General features: G+C 38.8%; 3 protein-coding genes and 1 long non-coding RNA gene across 15 annotated transcripts; 2 read left to right on the forward strand and 2 right to left on the reverse strand.

The window, feature by feature from the left end:
• Positions 1-1,504: 1,504 nt before the first annotated feature.
• On the reverse strand, positions 1,505-9,717 carry LOC103995755 (uncharacterized). Of its 6 annotated transcripts, XR_010498755.1 has the most exons (7): positions 9,487-9,717; positions 9,259-9,316; positions 9,073-9,187; positions 8,333-8,385; positions 7,476-7,538; positions 4,215-4,314; positions 3,046-3,384 (listed from the first exon to the last, which is right to left on the reverse strand). XR_010498755.1 is itself a non-coding variant. In XM_009416441.3 (6 exons), exons 1-6 carry the CDS (start codon positions 9,715-9,717, stop codon positions 2,088-2,090), a joined length of 525 nt encoding a protein of 174 aa, XP_009414716.3. In that variant the 3' UTR covers positions 1,505-2,087. The 6 variants fall into 6 exon arrangements, 5 of the variants coding, with proteins under 5 accessions (XP_009414716.3, XP_009414718.3, XP_009414714.3 ...); XM_009416441.3 differs by lacking the exons at positions 3,046-3,384; positions 4,215-4,314 and adding an exon at positions 1,505-2,092; XM_009416443.3 differs by lacking the exons at positions 3,046-3,384; positions 4,215-4,314 and adding an exon at positions 1,513-2,092 and having other exon boundaries at positions 9,063-9,187.
• A 370-nt stretch (positions 9,718-10,087) lies between these two features.
• LOC135645373 (glycosyltransferase BC10-like) lies at positions 10,088-12,106 on the forward strand. The gene is made up of 2 exons (XM_065163691.1): positions 10,088-10,593; positions 10,861-12,106. The coding sequence occupies exons 1-2, from the start codon at positions 10,096-10,098 to the stop codon at positions 11,509-11,511; spliced, it is 1,149 nt and encodes a 382-aa protein (XP_065019763.1). The 5' UTR covers positions 10,088-10,095; the 3' UTR covers positions 11,512-12,106.
• LOC135645375 (uncharacterized) lies at positions 10,430-15,653 on the reverse strand. Of its 6 annotated transcripts, XR_010498759.1 has the most exons (6): positions 15,280-15,646; positions 12,895-13,048; positions 12,757-12,820; positions 12,543-12,651; positions 12,154-12,406; positions 10,430-10,568 (listed from the first exon to the last, which is right to left on the reverse strand). It is a non-coding gene; the product is annotated as an uncharacterized LOC135645375 (long non-coding RNA). The 6 variants fall into 6 exon arrangements; XR_010498760.1 differs by lacking the exon at positions 10,430-10,568 and having other exon boundaries at positions 11,987-12,406; positions 12,895-13,271; positions 15,280-15,653; XR_010498758.1 differs by lacking the exon at positions 10,430-10,568 and having other exon boundaries at positions 11,987-12,406; positions 12,895-13,302; positions 15,280-15,653.
• Positions 15,654-15,815: 162 nt separating this feature from the next.
• Positions 15,816-19,784, forward strand: LOC135645374 (uncharacterized protein OsI_027940-like). Of its 2 annotated transcripts, none has more exons than XM_065163694.1 (6): positions 15,816-15,973; positions 16,932-17,118; positions 17,209-17,359; positions 18,502-18,539; positions 18,626-18,686; positions 19,426-19,784. In XM_065163694.1, the coding sequence occupies exons 1-6, from the start codon at positions 15,969-15,971 to the stop codon at positions 19,527-19,529; spliced, it is 546 nt and encodes a 181-aa protein (XP_065019766.1). In that variant the 5' UTR covers positions 15,816-15,968; the 3' UTR covers positions 19,530-19,784. The 2 variants fall into 2 exon arrangements, with proteins under 2 accessions (XP_065019766.1, XP_065019767.1); XM_065163695.1 differs by having other exon boundaries at positions 19,429-19,784.
• Positions 19,785-19,922: the final 138 nt, after the last annotated feature.

The following is a 19,922-nucleotide window of genomic DNA, read 5'->3' on the forward strand; positions in this document are numbered from 1 at the left end:
TCCAATTTTGGCCAGTTTACTCATGGTTATGTTGCTCTTCTAACATGTGAGAAAGTCACTGTAATTTGCCCTATATTTTCTTCAGTTATGTATTTTACCTACTTGATTACAAATGAATTGTGCTAAGAATTTGTTTCTGTTAGAAAGAAGAACTTCTTAGGCCATCAAATATATATATATATATATATATATATATATATATATATATATATATATATATATATATATATTTGTCATTTATTTTCTGAAAATACATTAATGTTTCACCATATATGCGATCAAGTTAAACTTAGGATGCATGTGTTTCAAGTACTTTATCAGGTGGATAAGTTAATTTGGACTCAGGTGAGACAGGAGTAAGTAATGTTATCAGATAAAATATTTCAAAAAGTTTAACAGTAGTGTTAAACAATGGTCAACTATATTTATTCATATGGAGATGACAAAGGTGAAGTTAAACAAGATGTTTAACTTAACCAAATATATGAAGTTAAAATGTTCCTCATGATTGTGTCAATAATGTAGGCAAAACCTATCTAAACATGTATGGACAGATACCAATGTTGAAGTGACATATATACTTTTAACAGAATATAATGACAAACATAACACTTGATGTTATTTGGTTGGAAAATATGTGAAAAAAGAAGATGAATGAACACATGGACTGATACCAATGTTGAAGTGACATATATACTTTAAACAGAATATAATGACAAACATAGCACTTTATGTTATTTGGTTGGCAAATATGTGAAAAAAGAAGATGAATGGCAACATAAGTTCTGCAATAATACCATTATGCTTTTTCCTAAAGTATTTGACTGACATGACTGATCCTCTTGGATGAGAACAAAGACATAAGAACACTCCTTCAATGTCAATTGATTCAAGCTCAAGGTTGATTAAGAGAGAGAGAGAGAATGAGAGAGAGAGAGAGAGAGAGAGAGAGAGAGAGAGAGAGAGGCCCCAGCTAGGGATCCAGATCTGACAATGATGCAAAACACCAATCACACAAGAACTTTTTATAGTACCAGTGGATTGGCATGTGGTCCTTGTCATTGAACAAGTAGGGCATGCAGCATTTGATAGGTCTGCCAGCCAAATAAGTTGGAAGAAACACCAACTTCACATAAAATATGATGACTTGTATGTATGATGATGTTCAGGTGGGAATAGGCCACTAAGGCAACAGCTTTGCAGTTGTTTTCATCATCATCATCATCTGAACTAAAGTTTTTCACTGTGACCACTTGAATCTCTGAAAGGCCACATTGCTTCACCAAATGGCCACTGAGCTGTGTTTCCCATTGAATGGAAATTGTTGCTGGCTCAGATTGCACCTGCACTTTTGGAGCTATGTGGTTCTTATCTGTTCTACCCTTTGACCATATGGATCAATTAGAAGATAACTTTTCAAAGGATTTATCCATTAGAACCTTTGCCTTTACATAACATTGTAGTGGCCAAGTGGAACTGAAGATTGGATCATCCATATTCTAGCCTCAAAACAAGATTCAATTGCTCTTTAAGAATATTACTTAAAGATCTATATAATGGATCCTAAATAGTCATGACAATACTAATACCAACAGTATGTCATTATCATCATTCACTGACATAAGGGGAAAAAGTATCCAGAACAACAGTAACAGATCAAAGACTGGGCACAATGTCTTATTGTGATTTCTTGAACTCTCAAGTCAGGTGGGCAGGGTGGTCCCACTCAAAAAAGGATTGATCACTTCCAAGTGCTTCTTCACTGATAATGTCTGAATGATCTGGCAATGGCACTCCAGGATGTTTGAGACAACTTATCCACTGAAGGATACTTGTCCCCAGGAATTATATCTGCAATTGGTCTGAGCACCACCTTGCACTAGATTTGCTGCATGATGTGTCTGCACCAAGTTATCATCTCATGTCATGTGAATGGTCCAATTGTCAATCCACCATTGTTGCTTTTCTTTCATCTAATCAGACAGAGTTGATGATTGAAAGAAATGTGTTTGCCAGTGACACCACAAATCATGCACAGCCCCACTTTTGGGATCCAAGCATTAGATTGAAATAATCCTCCCAAGTTATCATACTGGAAAAAACAGAAAGATATCACAAAAGCCCCAGAAAAAAGATATTTTAATCTAGACATCAAGCCTCACTCTACAGATAAACTGAAATTAATGTAGTGTCAACAGAATTCGGTTTCTTAGTTTTCACTATCATTAGAATAACATAATTACTACATAAATATTAAATTCAAAACCACTGCACATCAATATTAGATTTAACAGATAAATGACAGCCTATTAACATGATAAGAGAAGATATCTGTCATCCATGCCAAACTTAAGGCAGCATGTCTCAGTAACATGCAGATAATTTCCTGACATCACATGCTTGCTTCATATCACAAAAGTTTTCTTTTGCTCATGACACACACAAGGGACATACAACATTAAGCATGCTGCCTACAGCATTTGCAGCTGCTGTATACAAGTGGGAATTTGTGAGTCATGCCACATACAGGTCAGTTCCAACAAAAAATTTTGAATACATGTCATGCAGCTTCTATCATATGCAGCCTAATGTGGTCCTTGTGGACCCTAAATCCTTTTGGTGGCATGATGTTACACTCTACAAGCACCTCATACTAGCTTGGCTAACCTTATGATGTAAGACAAAAGAAAGAAAAAGAAACATTTAGATATATCTCCTCCTGTAACAAAATAATACAAGTACTCTGATCTGAATCATTCAAGCTATCTTTAAGAAGTTCCTAGAGATGTATATGGCTTTAACTTAACCTAACAAAAGTTTAAATGGATCCTGCAATGACATGTAACTACACTGAAGATATCTTCTCAGACTAGCAATTTTCAACTTCGCTTTAGGATGAACAGTTCTAACTAAACTAAAAGCATCAGAATCATCATAATCATGCTGGCAAGCATATCCCAGCTTCTTGTAACTAAATTATGTTCACTTTGATGGCACCCGAATCTTTTATTACCCATGAATTTATATCAGAACAGCAGAGAAGAATGAGATTTCTGATTTGTCTAAAGCAGACAGAGCAAGGTTGTATACAAAATTATGTCTAGCATCATGACTGACATGGTTCGTTTTGTTTTGAGCATAAAGAAAATGCACCCACATTATCTGGTAATAAAACACAAAAAGAATCAACAAAAATAGATAAAAATTAAAATAACAAAGTAATAGCTCATGAGCTCATCCATCTTCTTTATCTATTGGTGGCAACAAAATATATAGGAAGCAAGCAGGTTCCATGTTCCTCCAATTTCCATGACAGAACACGTCATCCTTGAATCATGAGGCAATTGTTATTGGTCGTTATCAACCTGACCAGAGCCTTCAAACCTGGCAGCAAGTTTACGAATTCAACATAGCAAAAAAAAAGGATCTCCAACAAAACTTATTTGCTTCAATAATCACTGTTAAGAAACTTGGACCCAAACAGAACATGTATAGATAATCGATGGGACTCCAACACTGTTAAGGATGCATGTGGCAGCCAGCCCTATTTCCCATAGAGTTGACCATGATGGGTGTGGTTACTACACGATGGCTATTTTGATCTGGAGGTGATGCAGAGTGCAATGGAAGATTAGGAAATGTTCTATATGGTCAAAGGATACTTGTGCCAGACCCAGTTACAATAGAACTATAGTAGACTAGAGCAAGTTGGAAGTCAAACAAGAGTCCTAATCCCATTAGGACTGCACCAAAAGAGGTAAGGCAGCTGGGCAATCTTCTCTTAACCCACATGGAAGAGGAGAGGGGAAGATACTATGGCAGTACTGTGGTAACACTGTAGTGCAATGATCACTATGCTATTTTTATATTTTTATGGGTGAAATAGAAGTTCTTGGACTAGTTAGTTTTCTAGTCAGATTTGGGGTTTTGGTATAATAGTTGTGCAAAAAACATAAATTGTTTAAATGACCTTAAGTCTATGCTTGGAAGATCCCTTTACTAATATTGAGATAAATTATTACAATTTCATAGTTGTCTTCTGGTAAATAGTTTTGGGAGGCTTCTTATTTTCTTTGAATCAGGGAAACACATGTTAACATTCTAATATTTTGGTATCAGAATGGACTGAATTCTATGATTCATCTCACATGATTCTATGATGTTATCCATGGAGAAGTCTTCAATGAATGCTGAGATAATCGAAGATGAATCACCTAGGCTTACAGCCATCTTGACCAAGGTAGAAGAGAAGATGGAAGGCAAGGAGAAAACTTTAGTGAAAGCAATACTCCAAACATTCAAGACCAAGTTTTCCTACAAGATCAAGCACATGAATGATAGCCTCCAAGAACTAACAAGTGTAATCATATCATAATTGCTATACTATAGTCTTCACCGAATCTAGTTAGTGAGAACACTACTCACAATACTGATTAAGTTTTTGTGTCAATTGAGTAAAGCATCAACAAAGAAAAAGCTAAGACAAACAACAGATATGAAACCATGGATGTTGACGCATCCCAAGCAACATCACATATCAACATATATAGCCTATGAACCTCCCTGCCGTGATCAGCCAATATGGCATTCTCATAATGGGCCAGTCATACCATCAATCCCTGTGACAAATTGGCAATGTCCGTACCATCTCTTACGTGACCAGGATCAAAATTACATCAATGTGGAAACAATAAAATCATGCTCAACAACCACATATTGCAGTGCCAACAACAAAATCAAGCAAATCTTGGGGTTATCAGCAATTTCTGCCAACCAAGAGCACCATCAGGGGAGGGCTGAACTATTCTTTGACACCTACTATCACTAGAGCTTTTCACTGGCCAATATGCTTAAGTGCCACCCTATTTGTTGATGCCACAAAACAATCAATTGCTATCACCAAATCGATGACATTACATCCCTCTAGTGTCCCAAATCAACAATCTCAATATCTTGGTCCTGAACACCAAACTGGTAAAATCAAAATTTTGAGCTGATTGCAATGATCTGACGAACTAAATCTCACACATCAAGCAAACTTTTTGCTATATGACCACACCTAAAGAAGCAAATATGTATCTTCCCACCTAAAGAAGCAATGACTTGGTGTGGTACTACTTGGCTCAAGCAGGAAAACTATCATGGGTTCAACTCACAAAGGCTATAATGATATGATTTGATACCTTCCATATAGTAAATTATGAAGCGATGATGCATATGTTGACCTCAAAGGGATCACCGAAAGAATATCAAGAGGAACTTCAGAAGCAAACATTACTTGATATAAATGTACTTCTAGGTAGTTTATCCCATCTTTTAAGGAATCAATTACCTTTCTCGAATGTTCAAAAATTTTGGAGCTCAGAATGTCTGGATGTTGTTCTGGGTCTACCACATGGGAGAAACTCAATGGGCATGCCCTTACTCTACATAACACAACTACATATAACATCAACTAGTTCTGACCGAGTTCAATACGTTAATTAATGTGAATCATTCATTAATAATTGATAAAATAAACTATTGGTGGATCTGAACCATGATTGTTAAAAGACATGCTAACTACAAAACCATTGATACAACTATTTTGATGAGGCAACAGTTCTTGAAAAGCCTACCTGATGTAGTTTCAAATGATGTCACATAATTTTAAAATTAAATGAAGTTGATTATGACCATGCGGTCATAAACACTTTTAGAAGTTCCAGCACCAATGACTTGCTTGCTGGCAAGGCTTGAGTTTCCTCAAAAGTGGCATCAACAACTTTGCTCAGGCCAACAAATAGCAATAACAATATCTACAATAGAATTAGAGTGGTGGCTTAAGGGCGTTGCTTCACTACAACAAAAGATGGATTCCTAGACACAGGTGCAAGTCACACAACTTAATGGTCATAATCAATGAAGACGTGGAAGATGATCAAGAGACCTTCAACCACAATCTAGCACCTCCACCATCTTAAGTATAAAAAATCTCACTGTATGATATGACAAGAGTCACAGGACATGGTTATCTATTTTCCATCATAAATTCACTGCATAAATAAAATGTTGTTCTCTCACTACATTATTTGATACTGGATCAACACACAATTCATCAGCATAGACACTGTCAAGCAAATTGAACTGTGATAAAAAAATATCATTCTTACATGGTCTACCTAGGTGACAGATGACTGATGAATACATCACCAAATTTTTTTATTGTGTCCATTGAGTTATAAAACAAGAAATATCAAGTTAATCTCTAGTGCATTCAAGAGATCTAGAAGTAAGTGCATTGATCTATAAGTTGAAGTGTGAGCAAATGCCTTGTTCCAAATATCATGATGCTCGATATCCCAATTTGTTTCCACCATGCTTCAGGTTTGACTTTATAAATAGTGGTTACACATGAGATCCAGATGATCGATGAAGCACATTAGAATATGTTGCTACTTGAGTAACTAACAAGGCCATAGTTTGTAACTGCAAAATTATGTGCATATCAAGCTATTTGATACAAAAAATACAATTTAAACAATGACCCACTCCAATTTATTGTGACACATTTTCAGCAAACAAACTTTCCAAAAATCTTGCTTGGAATGGAAATGATAAACACAAAAGTTTGAAGTATTACTTATTGGGAGATCTCAATGAGGATGAAACAATTGATCTCATTTATTATAGGAGTGCAATATTGACACTTCATTTGCGGACGGTAACTCTGAAGAGTGGACCATTGTATTGTTATGAGGCAATTCACACTTAAATTGGACTAGAGTCTAACCAAACCATATCTGACCAAGAAATGGCCATATGGGGTTATTCAGCTCTGTAGAAGGCTACACAAGTTAGCTAACCCTATTTCTGTTAGGGCCGCCAATGTCAATGCTCATGACTTGGGATCAGATCTGGCTGCTGACTTGATGGCTAACAATGCCTATTTTGACGTAATGGATCGGATGGATTTGGAAAGGCTTTAAATGGACTCCTAAACCAATTAAGCAAACTTTCAAGCCCAGTTACAACAGGACTGCAGAGTCCTAATCCCAGTAGGAGTGCATTGAAGAAGACAAGAACGACTAGGAATGCTTCTTCTAGCCCAAAAAGGAGACAAGATAGAGTGGCTCTGTAGTTAGATCACAGGTTTTAAGGTAATAGCAGCCCCTCAAAGGGATATATAGATGCTTGTAAGGCCTTAAGGTCTATGCTTGGATGATATTACTACTTTTATTATGATAAAGTTACTTCATTTCATAGTCTAGACTTTTCGTTGATAGCTCTGGAAGGCTTTTCATTTTCAATCTAGAGAAATTCTTTTAAAACGGCATTATAATAGTTGGCAACTAAAATCATGGAAATTCTTTTAAGATCAACAATATATTTCACCCAGGTACAGCAAATTTCCTTGGTTGGAACTTCGAACTGTTTACCAGTTCTTAAAAGTTCCTAACTACAGATTTTCAAGCAACTAATTTTTCAAATCAAACCTGTTTCTGAAGTGTCTTCGTCACATATTTGCCTTTCTTTCCCATCTTTCCTTTGCATCAAGGCTGCCAAAAAGAAAGTGACCCTTAAGTAATTTCCTAGCAGATATAAAGAAGTTGCTATTAGAAAAATATTAAAGATGAAATGATTTAAAAGGGATGGATGTCATATCTGCTTTATAAGAGTGGATGTAGGATCCAAGTTTAGCAGAACAATTTTACTTCACAAGAACTCAGGAATCCCGAGTGACAGCACTTAGGAAGTTATTTGGCAAAATGAAGAAAGCCAAAAGTGAATTTTGTTGTCCATGCAATTGTTTATAAGAATGCAAATAATTTTAGATTAGTAAGAAAAATGAGAAATATGAAATACATCAAGGATGGCACAGCATGAAGCACACTATTTTTCGTTGATGAAATTATAGTGTTTTGTTAAGAACAGAAAAAAAAAAATTTATATATATATATATCAAATACCTTTTTGACGTAGGCAACATACAAACGGAAACTAACAACAATAATAAATCTAATTTGCAAGCTGTTGACTACTTTTATTTAAATATGGGAATATATCCCAGACTTTCGGGCATTAACAACATATAAATGCCGGTAATCAACAATTATTAAATCTAACTTACAAGCAGATGACCAAAACAATTTCATAAAGTGCTTCATATAAAATATGTAATGTGTAATATGAGTTGATGAAAGATGAAATATAAATTATGAAATAATACAATGTGTAGGATATCAATGTTGAGAAATAATCAAACATCACAAACATGGATATACAAGTCATACAACAATGGTAACAGGAAATAAATGCTTAAGGCTTCAGGTAGTTATAGAAAAAATGATACCCCCAGTGTAACTTTCTTCTTTTATTTGACACCAAAGTGGGAGCTCTCTGATCCTGATTAAATGAAGAGAACACAATTACTTTCCCAACAATTTAGAAGTGAAGTTTCCTTAAGAAATACAAATTCTGGATGTGTTCGTTCTTTAAACAAACTAAACACCAGCAATTTTTTCTAAATGAGTTAAGTAAAAAAATATGAGATGTTGCTTACACACAAAATTAACAGCACCATAGTAAATCATCAAGGATTGTATGTCCTCTTCAAGTTTCAAAAATTCAAATCCATTCATGCACATAGGGAAGGGTATATAATTTTGCCAGAATCAATGCTGTTAGCTGTATGTGTAAGAGTCATGTCTGTGCTGATTTTATATATTTTCTGCACACTGATTTTTGTGCAGCCGAAAAAAAATAAGACAAGTTTTGTTAAAACAGAAAGAAAAGGTCAAATATGTACAAAGAGAAAAAAATCACAATGATTGGCAAAGAAAACTGGCAGAAGCATTTTTATTCGATTATAAAAGCATATGGTTAATTTTTTTTTTAATTTTCACGGTCCAGATCCTTTTAAAGAAATCTTGTTTCAGACTCGAATAATAATTTACATTAATACCAAAATTTTCTACCTTTCAAGGCTAGAGATGTGAGAGCAGTAGACCAGAACTAAGAAGTCTCCATGACTATTGCATATTATTGCTAATCAACAGAAGCAACAGCAGTTTTTGACATACCAAACCAGACCTTTGCTCTAATGGAGAAACACTTGAACTGCCATCAGCACTACTTGCTGAAGAATTTGTGCTGTTCTTGACATCAGTGTCCTCCTCACATATCTTTCCGCGCCTCTGAGAGCTCCCTGAAGGGATTAAAAATCACGAATCAACAAATTACTACGACAGCAGAAGATCCAAGAATACAATAAGGTACCTTTCAATCTCGTCACCTCTTCTTTTTCTTTGAGTTGCAAGCGCTTCTTGTGTAATTCCTGCCCCATGTGTCAATCAGAATCTACAGAGCATGAAAAAGCTACAGCTATCTCGAGACCGACCAACAATGACAAGCACCACCCATGGGAGCGGGAGCGATTCTCGCGAAGGGCCCAAGAAATCTACGGCGACTCGAGGACCAGGAAGAGGAGGAGAAGAGGATCGTCACCTTGAGCTTGTCGAGCTGTGCTTGCGTGGCCTTGGAAGGCCTGAAGTTGGGTTGGAAGAGCGGTGTACAGGCCAATGCCGCCTCCCTCCTCGCGTCCTCCGCCTGGTCGTCGCCGGCCATGCCGCTGCTGCACTCCGGATGCGATCGATCGAAGGAACCCTCTTTTACGTTTGTTGGTTGGTTCGGTGTCATATGGGCCGGACCGGAATTGAGTCCCCCAACGGCCCACATAATTCAGACCGAGCCGTACGGATAAACCCAATGCATGGATATAACTCACAAGTTATTATCATAACCTCATATTAACACGAGAAACAGTCTCTCTCTCTCTCTCTCTCTCTCTCTCATTCATCGACTGTAAAGCACTCATTCTCCACACACAACAGAGCCCTTTCCCTGAACTCCAAGTAAGCTTTTTTAGGGTTCCCCACCACAGATTTCCATGTTCCATTAAAATCCCGACCTCTCCAACAGCTCTCCATGTGACTTCTCGACCATTTTGAGCTTCCCTTCCTTTTGAGCACCGTCTCTTGCTACAGAAGCCATCAAACAAGCACTCACAACACTTACACCATCCTCTTTGAAGTAGCCACAGAGAGATTAGGTTGGATGAAGGAGACGTCGAAGACCCGAAGAGGCTTCCGGGAATGGAGCTTCACCGTGACAACTCTTCTGAGCTGCTTCTCGCTAGTCATCTTCTTCGCCTTGGGATCACTTGTCGCCCTTCATTTCGCCAAGTCCTTGGTCTTTGCAGATCTCTGCTTTGGTACCTACACTCTGCAGTCCTCCATGACGGGTATCGCTCTTGCCAACCCGGTATACGAGGCCGCGAGAAACGCCGACGCCGGGGGAAGCTTGTGGCACTCAATGAGCGACGAGGAGCTGCTGCGGCGTGCGTCGGCGGTGCCGCGGGCGGTGGAGGGCCGCAGGAAGGCGAAGGTGGCGTTCATGTTCCTGACGAGGGGGAGGATTCCGTTTAGGGTGTTGTGGGAGAGGTTCTTTCGAGGGCATGATGGGCTCTTCTCCGTCTACATCCACGCGTCTCCGGACTTGGAAGAGGAGCCACCGGAGGAGTCGGTATTCTACAGGAGAAGAATACCAAGCAAGGTCAGCTGCATTTGCTCCTTGATCATGTCAGTATAGTATCTGTTCACTCATCTGTTGCAGATATCTCCATGCATGCATGAGTGGAACCTTTGCTGGTACATAAATATATTTCTTCTGATACATTCTCTTAGAGAGAGAGAGAGAGAGAGAGAAGGGGGGCGGTCACTTTGCTGGTTACAGAAAACTCTTTTTCTTAGGCAAACTGCGTTTAATTCTAGTTGACACCCTCGAAGACAAACACTACCACTTTGTTCCTCTGCGACACAGCCGGTGGAGTGGGGGCGGCCGAGCATGGTCGACGCGGAGCGGCGGCTCCTAGCGAACGCGCTCCTCGACGCCTCCAACGAGCGCTTCGTCCTCCTCTCTGAGTCGTGCATACCACTATTCGACTTCCCCACCATCTACAACTACCTCATCGGCTCCGCCCTCAGTTTCGTCAGCTCCTTCGACGACCCCGGGAAGGCCGGCCGCGGGCGGTACAGCCGGCGCATGCACCCCACCGTCACCTTGGCGGAGTGGCGGAAGGGGTCGCAGTGGTTCGAGGTGCAGCGGGGATTGGCCGTGGGGATCGTGTCGGACCGGCGGTACTACCCGGTGTTCCGGGAGCACTGCCGGCCGCCGTGCTACGTGGACGAGCACTACCTGCCCACGGCGGTGGCCAAGCTCGCCCCGGGGCTCAACGCCAACAGGAGCGTCACTTGGGTGGACTGGTCCCGCGGAGGCTCACATCCGGCCACCTACAAGCGCAGGGATGTCTCCCTGGGGTTGATGGAGAGGATGAGGAGCGGCTCCAAGTGCGTCTACAACAACAGGACGACTACCTCCTCCTGCTTCCTGTTTGCGAGGAAGTTCGAGGCCACTGCGCTTGGGCGCTTGTTGTTGATTGCTGATGTTGCCAAGAGATGGAATCGGCATTGAGGGGACGTGGTTTTATGTTGTTGTTGTGTGTTGCGAAGATCGAGTTCATTGTCATGTTTGTTTTTACATGGTTCGTTCGGGTGATCCTTTTTCTTTCATTAAGAGTGTATCAGTAAAGAGTGTCTTCTCCACAATATAGGATAAAGAGTTAAAAGTAAAAAAAACAAAACATCTAATTCGTGTTAATTTAGTTTGAGAAATACTAACTTTACTTATGTGACCGATAAATGACAAACAAGAAGAACATTTATTGAAGTTTGACAGAAATGCAAAATATATACTCTTGCCATTTCAATTACGAAGAGTAGATAATTAAGATGACATTCAAAATGGAATAACAAAATAATCATGTTAAAGAAGAAGTAGAAGCAGTCACAATATGTTAATGTACAGAAGCTTGCAACTGGCATTCACTCGGTTCAAAGCCAACAACGAAAACAGGTGGGCAAAATAAAAGACATTTAGGCCAACAACGAAAACAAAACAATCGATCATATCATTAAACATGTTCCTAGTGCAAATACAAATATAATGAAATGATCATGCAGCCCATCAAAAATAATATATGGCAGTGAACAAGTAGGAAAATAAGAAACCGATGAGGATGTTTGTGAGGAAAGAGGGAGGAGGGAGCTACAGCACCTTGCCATGGCTTTGAACCGGTGGAGAAGACGGAGCCAGCATGACCAGATACGCTTTCGCTTGGAGCAAGAAACCATGCTGGTTCAACAGATCTCAGAAATGACAAATTCAGGTAGTAATCGCCTTAACTACTTTGCCTGGCAGCAAGCTCTGAAGCCAAACCTCGGCAAAAACAGTTTGCAGCCATTTCAGAAGTCGAAGCATCCCAGATGCCATCTGAAGCAATTATAAGTTTTCCTCCAGCATCTGATAACTGGTAAGAAAATAAGATTCTCATGACAACTAGGGAAGTAGTTAAAGATTTAAGAAAAATCAGCAAAAGGATGGTGGCGAGATATATGTCGAAGAATCCTTATGATCCACATATGTAACAGAAAGTACAGGAATACCTTAACTTGCTTTAACATGAGGTACTGAAATAATAAATTCCCCAGCATCCACATCCCCTGGTGATCTGGACAGGCATAAATCCCCTGGCCAACAGGGAAGGGGACCTATCTGAAAAGGACCAAAATCTGTGATTGTGAACATCAACTACCATAGCAAATACTTATTTTAGGTATTTGATGCTGTTATATAATTAAAATTAAATCAATAACCCACCTCAGCACTACCTACAATGTTGAGCCTTCCTAGTTCACCGGCACTGGTGGTAACAGGTTCCCTCCTGTCCATGACATAAATTACATTTAATGGGATAGAGGAAAAAGATATATGATGGTGCAAGATATAGGAACTCACTCTTCAACAGTCTCTTCTAGCCTATGATCAAACAGTCGATGCAGAAGCCAACCTTTCCCATGCATCTAAAATGCACCGGGAGTCTCCAACTGAAGCAACAGTGATGCCCATCCATCAACTATCACAAATGTAACAGTGGTTCCAGATGTTTGACCTGATAAAAGTCATGGAGCAAATTCTTTAAACCAGCTACCTATGTGTAGGAAAACCATCTAACAGCATGCCACAAATACGAAAGAAGTAAAAACATTCCTTCTCTCGGGATTTCTTTATCAGTTTTAACAAAACCAGCAACCAAAGCACAAGGTAGAGCTTGAAGCCACTTTTCCTGCCGAAGATCATTACATAGTTCAACAAGTTCTCTCTTGTATATACTGCTGCTGCAATACCATTATGCCCATCAAGGACCTTAAGAAAGTTTTAGAAAAAGTAAGTTCATTCATATCCAAAACTCAAGTAATCAGCATATTCCATTCCTTATGAGCCAAAATGCATGGAGAACACTATGGACATGACATCTAAAACATAGGGGTCAAAGGATTCTTAATTGATTTGCAGGGAAGATTTGACCAGTGTATAGAAGTTAGTTTAAAAGCATAGCAGCAGTCGTTCAATGTAAGTCCAAAGAATTATATTTTCTGCCGTGATCCACAAATGTTTAATTGGTAGTTCAATCAAGAATCAAATTCACAAGATTTTGTATGCTCTTCTTGATCTGGGTTCAAATTCTATTAAAAAAGATTCAGCACTGTGTCCCCTTAACAGAATGCCAAAAGACAACAATTTCTTTACTCCATCAAACCCATGAATTCGAAGAAGAACAAAAGAAAAGTATAGTCTATGTAGTGCACTAGCATAAATATTTGTAACTACCATATATAATTTGCAATATTGTTTGTTTCTGATATGGATTCCAATCCAAATCAGTATCATCCAAGGCACAAATGATTTCTCGATTTCTCAGCCTTATAGTTAGAAATTGATCAGAATTGGTCTGTGTCAATTGAATTTAATTGAGGTTGGTTATTTTCGACCAATTCTATCCAACTTGGTAGCCATAAAAGGAGAAAAAAGTGGGAGGGGGGAAAGGAGAATAAAAATATTGTTAGAGGAAAGACATTAAAAAAGTTTGCATATGTCTATGAAGTGGAGAAGAAGATATTACTATTTCCTGCATTCATTGCATTTGCAATTGTCCCAAATAGTTGGGACTAACGGTTTTATTGTTGCTGTCGTTATTGTATTGTATTTGCAATCTGCTCTATTGTTGAAACATTTGCCACCCACTGCTATATAAGAGAGACCAACAGCAAAGTTTATAGGATGAGAAAAGGGAAAGTTCAGAAGTTACTCTTAACCTTTTAAGAAATAGGAATTCTATCATAGAAAAAGGTGTCATAAGATTTACTATTAATTTCAAATCCTACAGAAGCTCTTTTTAAATGATCTTTCTTTTATTTGGGTTTGAATTATTCTGGTGACTAGAGAAGTATTAGTACCATAATGAAATATGAAGGTAAAAGAACCTTTTGATATGATATGTTCTGTAAATATATATCTTATATTTTCTAATTATTTATATTATTATCTCGAGTGATTCCTATCTCATTAATCCAATCCAATGTTTGTCCAATAATCAATCATATGACCTTACATTGGTGGTAGCCTCGTGCACTAGATATGCCTTTTTATCAAATCCCTACTGTAAACCAATAGTTTGCTACCATAAATCAAGACAATAAAGAACAAGTTAACTACAATCCGGTGCATTTCTCATAGTCAAAGCATTCCAATTCAGCACTAGAAGAAACCAAGGAAAGGATTTTAAGATCAGGGCTTAATTTCTTCAAAATAATCAGTATCCATCAGTAAAAACAGGATGTTTAAAGATAAGCTCTTCAAAATCAATCCCAACATGGAGTTGTACAATTTCCAAACAAGAGGATAAACTATCTTCAATCTGAGAGGATTTTGCACATATTAGATAACGATGATCAAGTTAAGGCCTACCGTAAGAGTTCCATTATTACTTCATCAAGAAGTTCTTAGAAATCAAAAGCCCTTCTAGGGGCTCTCATGCTTTCGATCTACGGTGTCAATTAAAGGATACATACAGGATAAAGGATTAAAGATATTAATTAGGCGGCTTCTTGATGTAGATCTATATATCTTCTTGATCTGGTTCGCTCAGCAACGACAAGGATCATTCTAGTCAAATTCTAGTCAACAAGTCACTATGATGTCTTGATCGAATGTTATCCAGGGACCTCAGCAAGCAACGTGATTCAAGAACCCTAATCAGCGATGACAACGACAGGGCCAACGAATTCAAGAGCACGGTGAATCAGAACCCGACAAAGACGGGGATCGGCGACGGTGACGTACCGCAAAAACGGAGGAGGACGACGGGTCGCCGGGGACGCCAAGGCAATCGGTTCTGACGATGAAGTAGTCCTCCCCTTTCTTGGACTGGGCGGAACAGCCGTACGCGGACGCGCGGCCGCTCCCTCTTCTCCGTCCTCGCCTGCTCGCCGATCAGCAGCTCCAACGGCACTGTGCCGCCGCTCGCCGTCTCCTCCTGCCATCCACTTCGTCCCCGACCCTCTGGGTCATGGGGAAGGGAGGGTCGAATCGATCCGAGAGCAGATCTGGTCATTGCTGGCGGAGGGATTAGGAACAGAGGAAGAAGAGATCATCGACCACCACCACCAGCAGCAGCAGCAAAAGGGGAAGGATAGATTTGTCTTTTTCTATGTTCCACAGAAGAGCAATTATTAAAGCATTGACCCCATTTTGACCATTAGAGGGCACAAAAATCAATTAAGTTTTCCAATCTTATTCGAAAAAGAATTAAAAGAATGAGATAAATCACCACCGTCGGATCATGTCGACTCTTTACTTGATGATTGAACACGTGCGACTCACGTGCGTGTGAACGAGGTTAAAGGTTCAGGGAATCGAAGCGGCCCTTCCCAGAGCTCGCTCACTTCGGACGCGCAATTAGGGCGGCGTCATCGTCGTCGGCTTGGAGATTTGCGCCGGACGGAAGAAGCTGAAGAAAGGGTGATTTAGTCATGAGGTATGCAATTTTCTCTTCAAGTCTAAGTCTCTCTTCGCCCTTGGCTTTGGTTTCGGCACGGCACGGGAGCTTCGGTGCCGCCGCCATCGTAGACTTCAAACCTTGGTCTGCTGTCCGCATGTTACTTCGCCGTTCGCTTCTAGTGATAATTGTTGGTCATCTACGATATGGTATTACCATCATCTAACGGCGTTATTGACCTAACCTGTTCTTTCCCGGAATCAATAAATGGAAGCTCGTCGTAATGCCAATATCACTAGAGATCGTGATGGACTTGCAATCTTGCAGTGAAAAAAAATCGATTTATCCCATTAGTGGACGTGAACCTGGAATCTCCTTTAGTGATGCTAAGGCTGGCCTAGAATGGTTCCGGTACCTACTGTCTAACTGTTGAAATCAACAAGAACAAGTTCTACATGCCGCAGCAAGGTGACTATCGACAGCTGATGGAACTCTTTGTTCAAGATTGGCTCCCGACAGTCGAAACTCTCTCATTTTTTAGTCATACCAAGAGAAGAATGCTTTACTTAAATTTTGGCTTTTTTTAAATACATTGTATTGGTTACACTAGTATATAAGTCAATAAACACTCTCTCATCTATTAGTTTAAGATGTGGATGTTTTGGCAGTGGTTAAATATCTAACATGGTAGTGATGTGGGTCGTCCTCTATTATAGTCTCTGTTTGTGTATTTCCCTCCCCATTTAGTTCAAGTGTTAGACCAGACCACCCATGAGACAGAGTTTTTTAATATAAAATGAATAAACCTTAGGTCATATATTAGCTTAAGCTTGTATATGAATTAGCGTGAACATGGCTGTATGTCTTAATGAGTACTTTTCTATGCTTATTGAAGGTGATTATATATTAGTTTATATTTGACTCAAAAGTCTCATGCACCTTTGTGATTGTTTATTGTTTAAACGTTGTCTGACAAGTTGTTTGCTACTTTTCTCAGTCGTCATCCTGAAGTTAAATGGGCTCAGAGGCTTGACAAAGTTTACATCACTGTTCAATTGCCTGATGCAAGAGATGTGAAAGTTAATCTTGAACCCGATGGCAGTTTCACTTTTTCTGCCACTGCTGGTGCTGGAAATAACACCTATGAGCTACAAATGGATCTGTATGACAAAGTAAATAAAGAGGTATGCTTTTCTTTTTTTTTGTTTTAAATTGATTCATCATTTTTTTTGTTCCCAGATGTTTATCCTCGCTTACATAATGCCTTCTACTAGGCAAGCAAAATAAATATTGGTGTCAGGTCTATCTTCTGTGTGGTAGAAAAAGCAGAGAAGGGGTGGTGGAAAAAACTTCTGCGTGGGGATGGAAAGGCTCCTCACTATGTGAAAGTTGATTGGGATAAGTGGGTAGACGAAGATGATGATGGTATACTTCCTTAATGTCTTAATATTTCTACCATTTGTTGTAGTTGCATGAAGAGGATGGTATTCATAGAATACACATCATTTATGTACTTATTTATGTGGTTTAAATCTTGATCAGATGTTGATTTTGACAATTGGTCAAACCAGTACAGTATAGTATATCAGACAGTGTAGAAACTTGTACCACTCGGTATCTTCTGAAGAAATAACAAATATATATCCATTCATATGAAGCTATATGATCTGAAAACAGTTCTTGGTTAGACCGGCATGTACCGGTTGGTATGTATTGGTCCGACCAATGTCTAAATCCACTTATTTATGCTAGCCATTAGGAAATGCGTTATGGAAAATGTGAACTGAAGTAGCAGTCTCATATTATAATTAAAGTGCACGCTCTAGATAATATTGTTCGATCGGTATCTGAATCCACTTATTACTAACTATAACCAGATGTGTAAATGTTGTCATGAAAAACTTGAACCGAAGTAACATTTTTCATATTATAATCAAAGGCCATGCTCTAGACAATTTGCCTGCTGTCAATGTGAAAACCCAGCTAGAGTTTCTATTACTAGTACATGCATTCTCTAACATTACTGAGAATGCTTACTTAATGCCTTGACCCAAGGCTTTCTGACAGTGTCTGTGAGCCTTGACTAGGCAAGTCATGAATTTTGTATTACGTTTCATACTGTGATACTTCTGAAATGTACATTACCTTTGAAAATTTGGAGTTCTAAGTAAACTGATGATCATCCATCATTAGGGTCTTTTTCTGTATCAAAGGCACCAGGAAGGAATGGATTGTTGTGTTAGCATACTTTTTGTCATAACAACAATCAAATTTTGTTGGATTTGCATCTTTTAAAAATTGTTTGTCTGAAGAGCTAAACAACCGTCCAATTCTTCAGCATTGCTGATTAATCAGCTTAAGAATGAGAATGAGCAATTATCCTTTAGACATGCATGCTTGGAGAACGAAAAGCAGGATATGATTCAGTTACTTCAATACTATAGATCAAATTTGATCATTTGCATATTGATTGGTGGTCATATTTTGGTTAAATTTAATTTGCTGCAGAATTTTGCATTTTGTATATCATTTGAGAGGATTAAGATCTGTTATTTTCACATTATCAGGTCCTGGTGATTTGGACTTGGGAGGGATGGATTTCTCGGTATTGACTATTCTAATACAAACTTCTTCCTACTAATTTTTTGTTCTGTTGAATTATGGTTTCTTATATATACATTTCTTCTACAGAATTTTGGTAATATGGGGGGTGATGCCATGGACGACGATTTCGAAGATAGTGATGATGAAGGTAAAAAGAAAAAAATCTTAAAGCCTCCTGTTTAACCAACTGAACATGCTTTTTTTGGTAATTCTTAGCTTTAAACAGCTAATATGTAGTAGTCCTAATGTTGTATATATTATTTAAATTCTTATATTACTTCCCATAATGGAATCATTATGGGCACATATGCTCACAAATGAACTTCAAATGCAACCCCTATAACCTGCTTAGAGTACTCGTTCATCACCCTGTACTCCCTGGATCTATGGGGCATCCATCTATTGTTTGGGTGCAAGAGAAGGCGGAAAATACAATCTTCTCTCTTTTTTGGTTTGTTACATGTAAAGAAGAGAAATTTTAGGCAATTAAGAAAAAAAAAAAAGGATGACCTGGTTCTCAACACTTCTCCAAATCTCTGCAGTTTCAAAGAACAAGCAAAATAAGATCCCAGAGAGAATTGGTTTCTTCCATTTTTCTGCTTCTTCCAATTCTGTACTTGTCAGACTTAAATGAGATATTCCACTTCACGTCGTTCCAGTAATATTCTCCCTGCTGCTTCTCCTCTCAAAAAGACCATCGTGTAAGAAAGAGCTTCCAACAATTCATTAAAGGTGGTGATTTCTGTAAATCAGCCAAACTTGTTTAATATTGGCTATGTTGCAGATTCAATTATTTTCAACCCATGTTGACAATAAAAAATCTCAATTGCTATTTTAATCATGTAGATTTCTTATTTCTGACCTGGTGCTGATTTTTTTGTGTTCAGCAGGGCAAGCAGAGAAAACTGAGAATGTGCAGAAGACCGGAGACGTGCAGACAACCGGTGAAGCCTCTTCAGAAGCAAAAACAGAAACATCTGCGAGCACATGAGAAGGTCCTTGGAACAAGCATTGCTTGCTCTCTTGGTTCCAGCTTGTGGTTGAGGGGGTCTGACGAACCACGAATTTAATGCTTCCTTGGTGTGTGTGAGGTGTGTGTGCGCGTGCACCGCCGTTGGATGTTTTGCTGAGAATGATTATATATCTCAATTAGGAAAGGTAGTTAATTTTCATTGTGGCTAAATCTGTTGGGCTCCGAAGTTTCATGGATTATCTAAAATTAGAAAATGTGTTTGACTTTGGTGAACTTCTATTTCTTCTTGCTTTGATGTTGCTGGAAATGTTAGTGCTTATAATTTTCCGCTGTGGATATCATAGACGGAAAACTTCTAAAATTAGGGTTTTATCATGTTGGATCGATTTAGATTCCAATTTCTGAACCTGA

Source organism: Musa acuminata, chromosome BXJ3-8 (assembly GCF_036884655.1).
Source record: "Musa acuminata AAA Group cultivar baxijiao chromosome BXJ3-8, Cavendish_Baxijiao_AAA, whole genome shotgun sequence".
Classification (NCBI taxonomy): Eukaryota; Viridiplantae; Streptophyta; class Magnoliopsida; order Zingiberales; family Musaceae; genus Musa; species Musa acuminata.

What these genes read in the sequence shown, in the direction of transcription:
- LOC135645374 (XM_065163694.1), top strand. An exon ending in ATGACAAAGTAAATAAAGAG is followed by an intron (nt 17,119 to 17,208) that starts GTATGCTTTTCT and finishes GCCTTCTACTAG; the next exon opens with GCAAGCAAAATAAATATTGG. An exon ending in TGGGAGGGATGGATTTCTCG is followed by an intron (nt 18,540 to 18,625) that starts GTATTGACTATT and finishes TTTCTTCTACAG; the next exon opens with AATTTTGGTAATATGGGGGG.
- LOC135645373 (XM_065163691.1), top strand. Translation starts at nt 10,096, where the DNA reads ATGAAGGAGACGTCGAAGACCCGAAGAGGCTTCCGGGAATGGAGCTTC. An exon ending in GGAGAAGAATACCAAGCAAG is followed by an intron (nt 10,594 to 10,860) that starts GTCAGCTGCATT and finishes TCTGCGACACAG; the next exon opens with CCGGTGGAGTGGGGGCGGCC.
- LOC103995755 (XM_009416439.3), bottom strand. Translation starts at nt 9,717, where the DNA reads ATGTGGGCCGTTGGGGGACTCAATTCCGGTCCGGCCCATATGACACCG. An exon ending in CACAGCTCGACAAGCTCAAG is followed by an intron (nt 9,317 to 9,486) that starts GTGACGATCCTC and finishes CACATGGGGCAG; the next exon opens with GAATTACACAAGAAGCGCTT. An exon ending in AGAAGAAAGTTACACTGGGG is followed by an intron (nt 7,539 to 8,332) that starts GTATCATTTTTT and finishes TCTTTTTGGCAG; the next exon opens with CCTTGATGCAAAGGAAAGAT.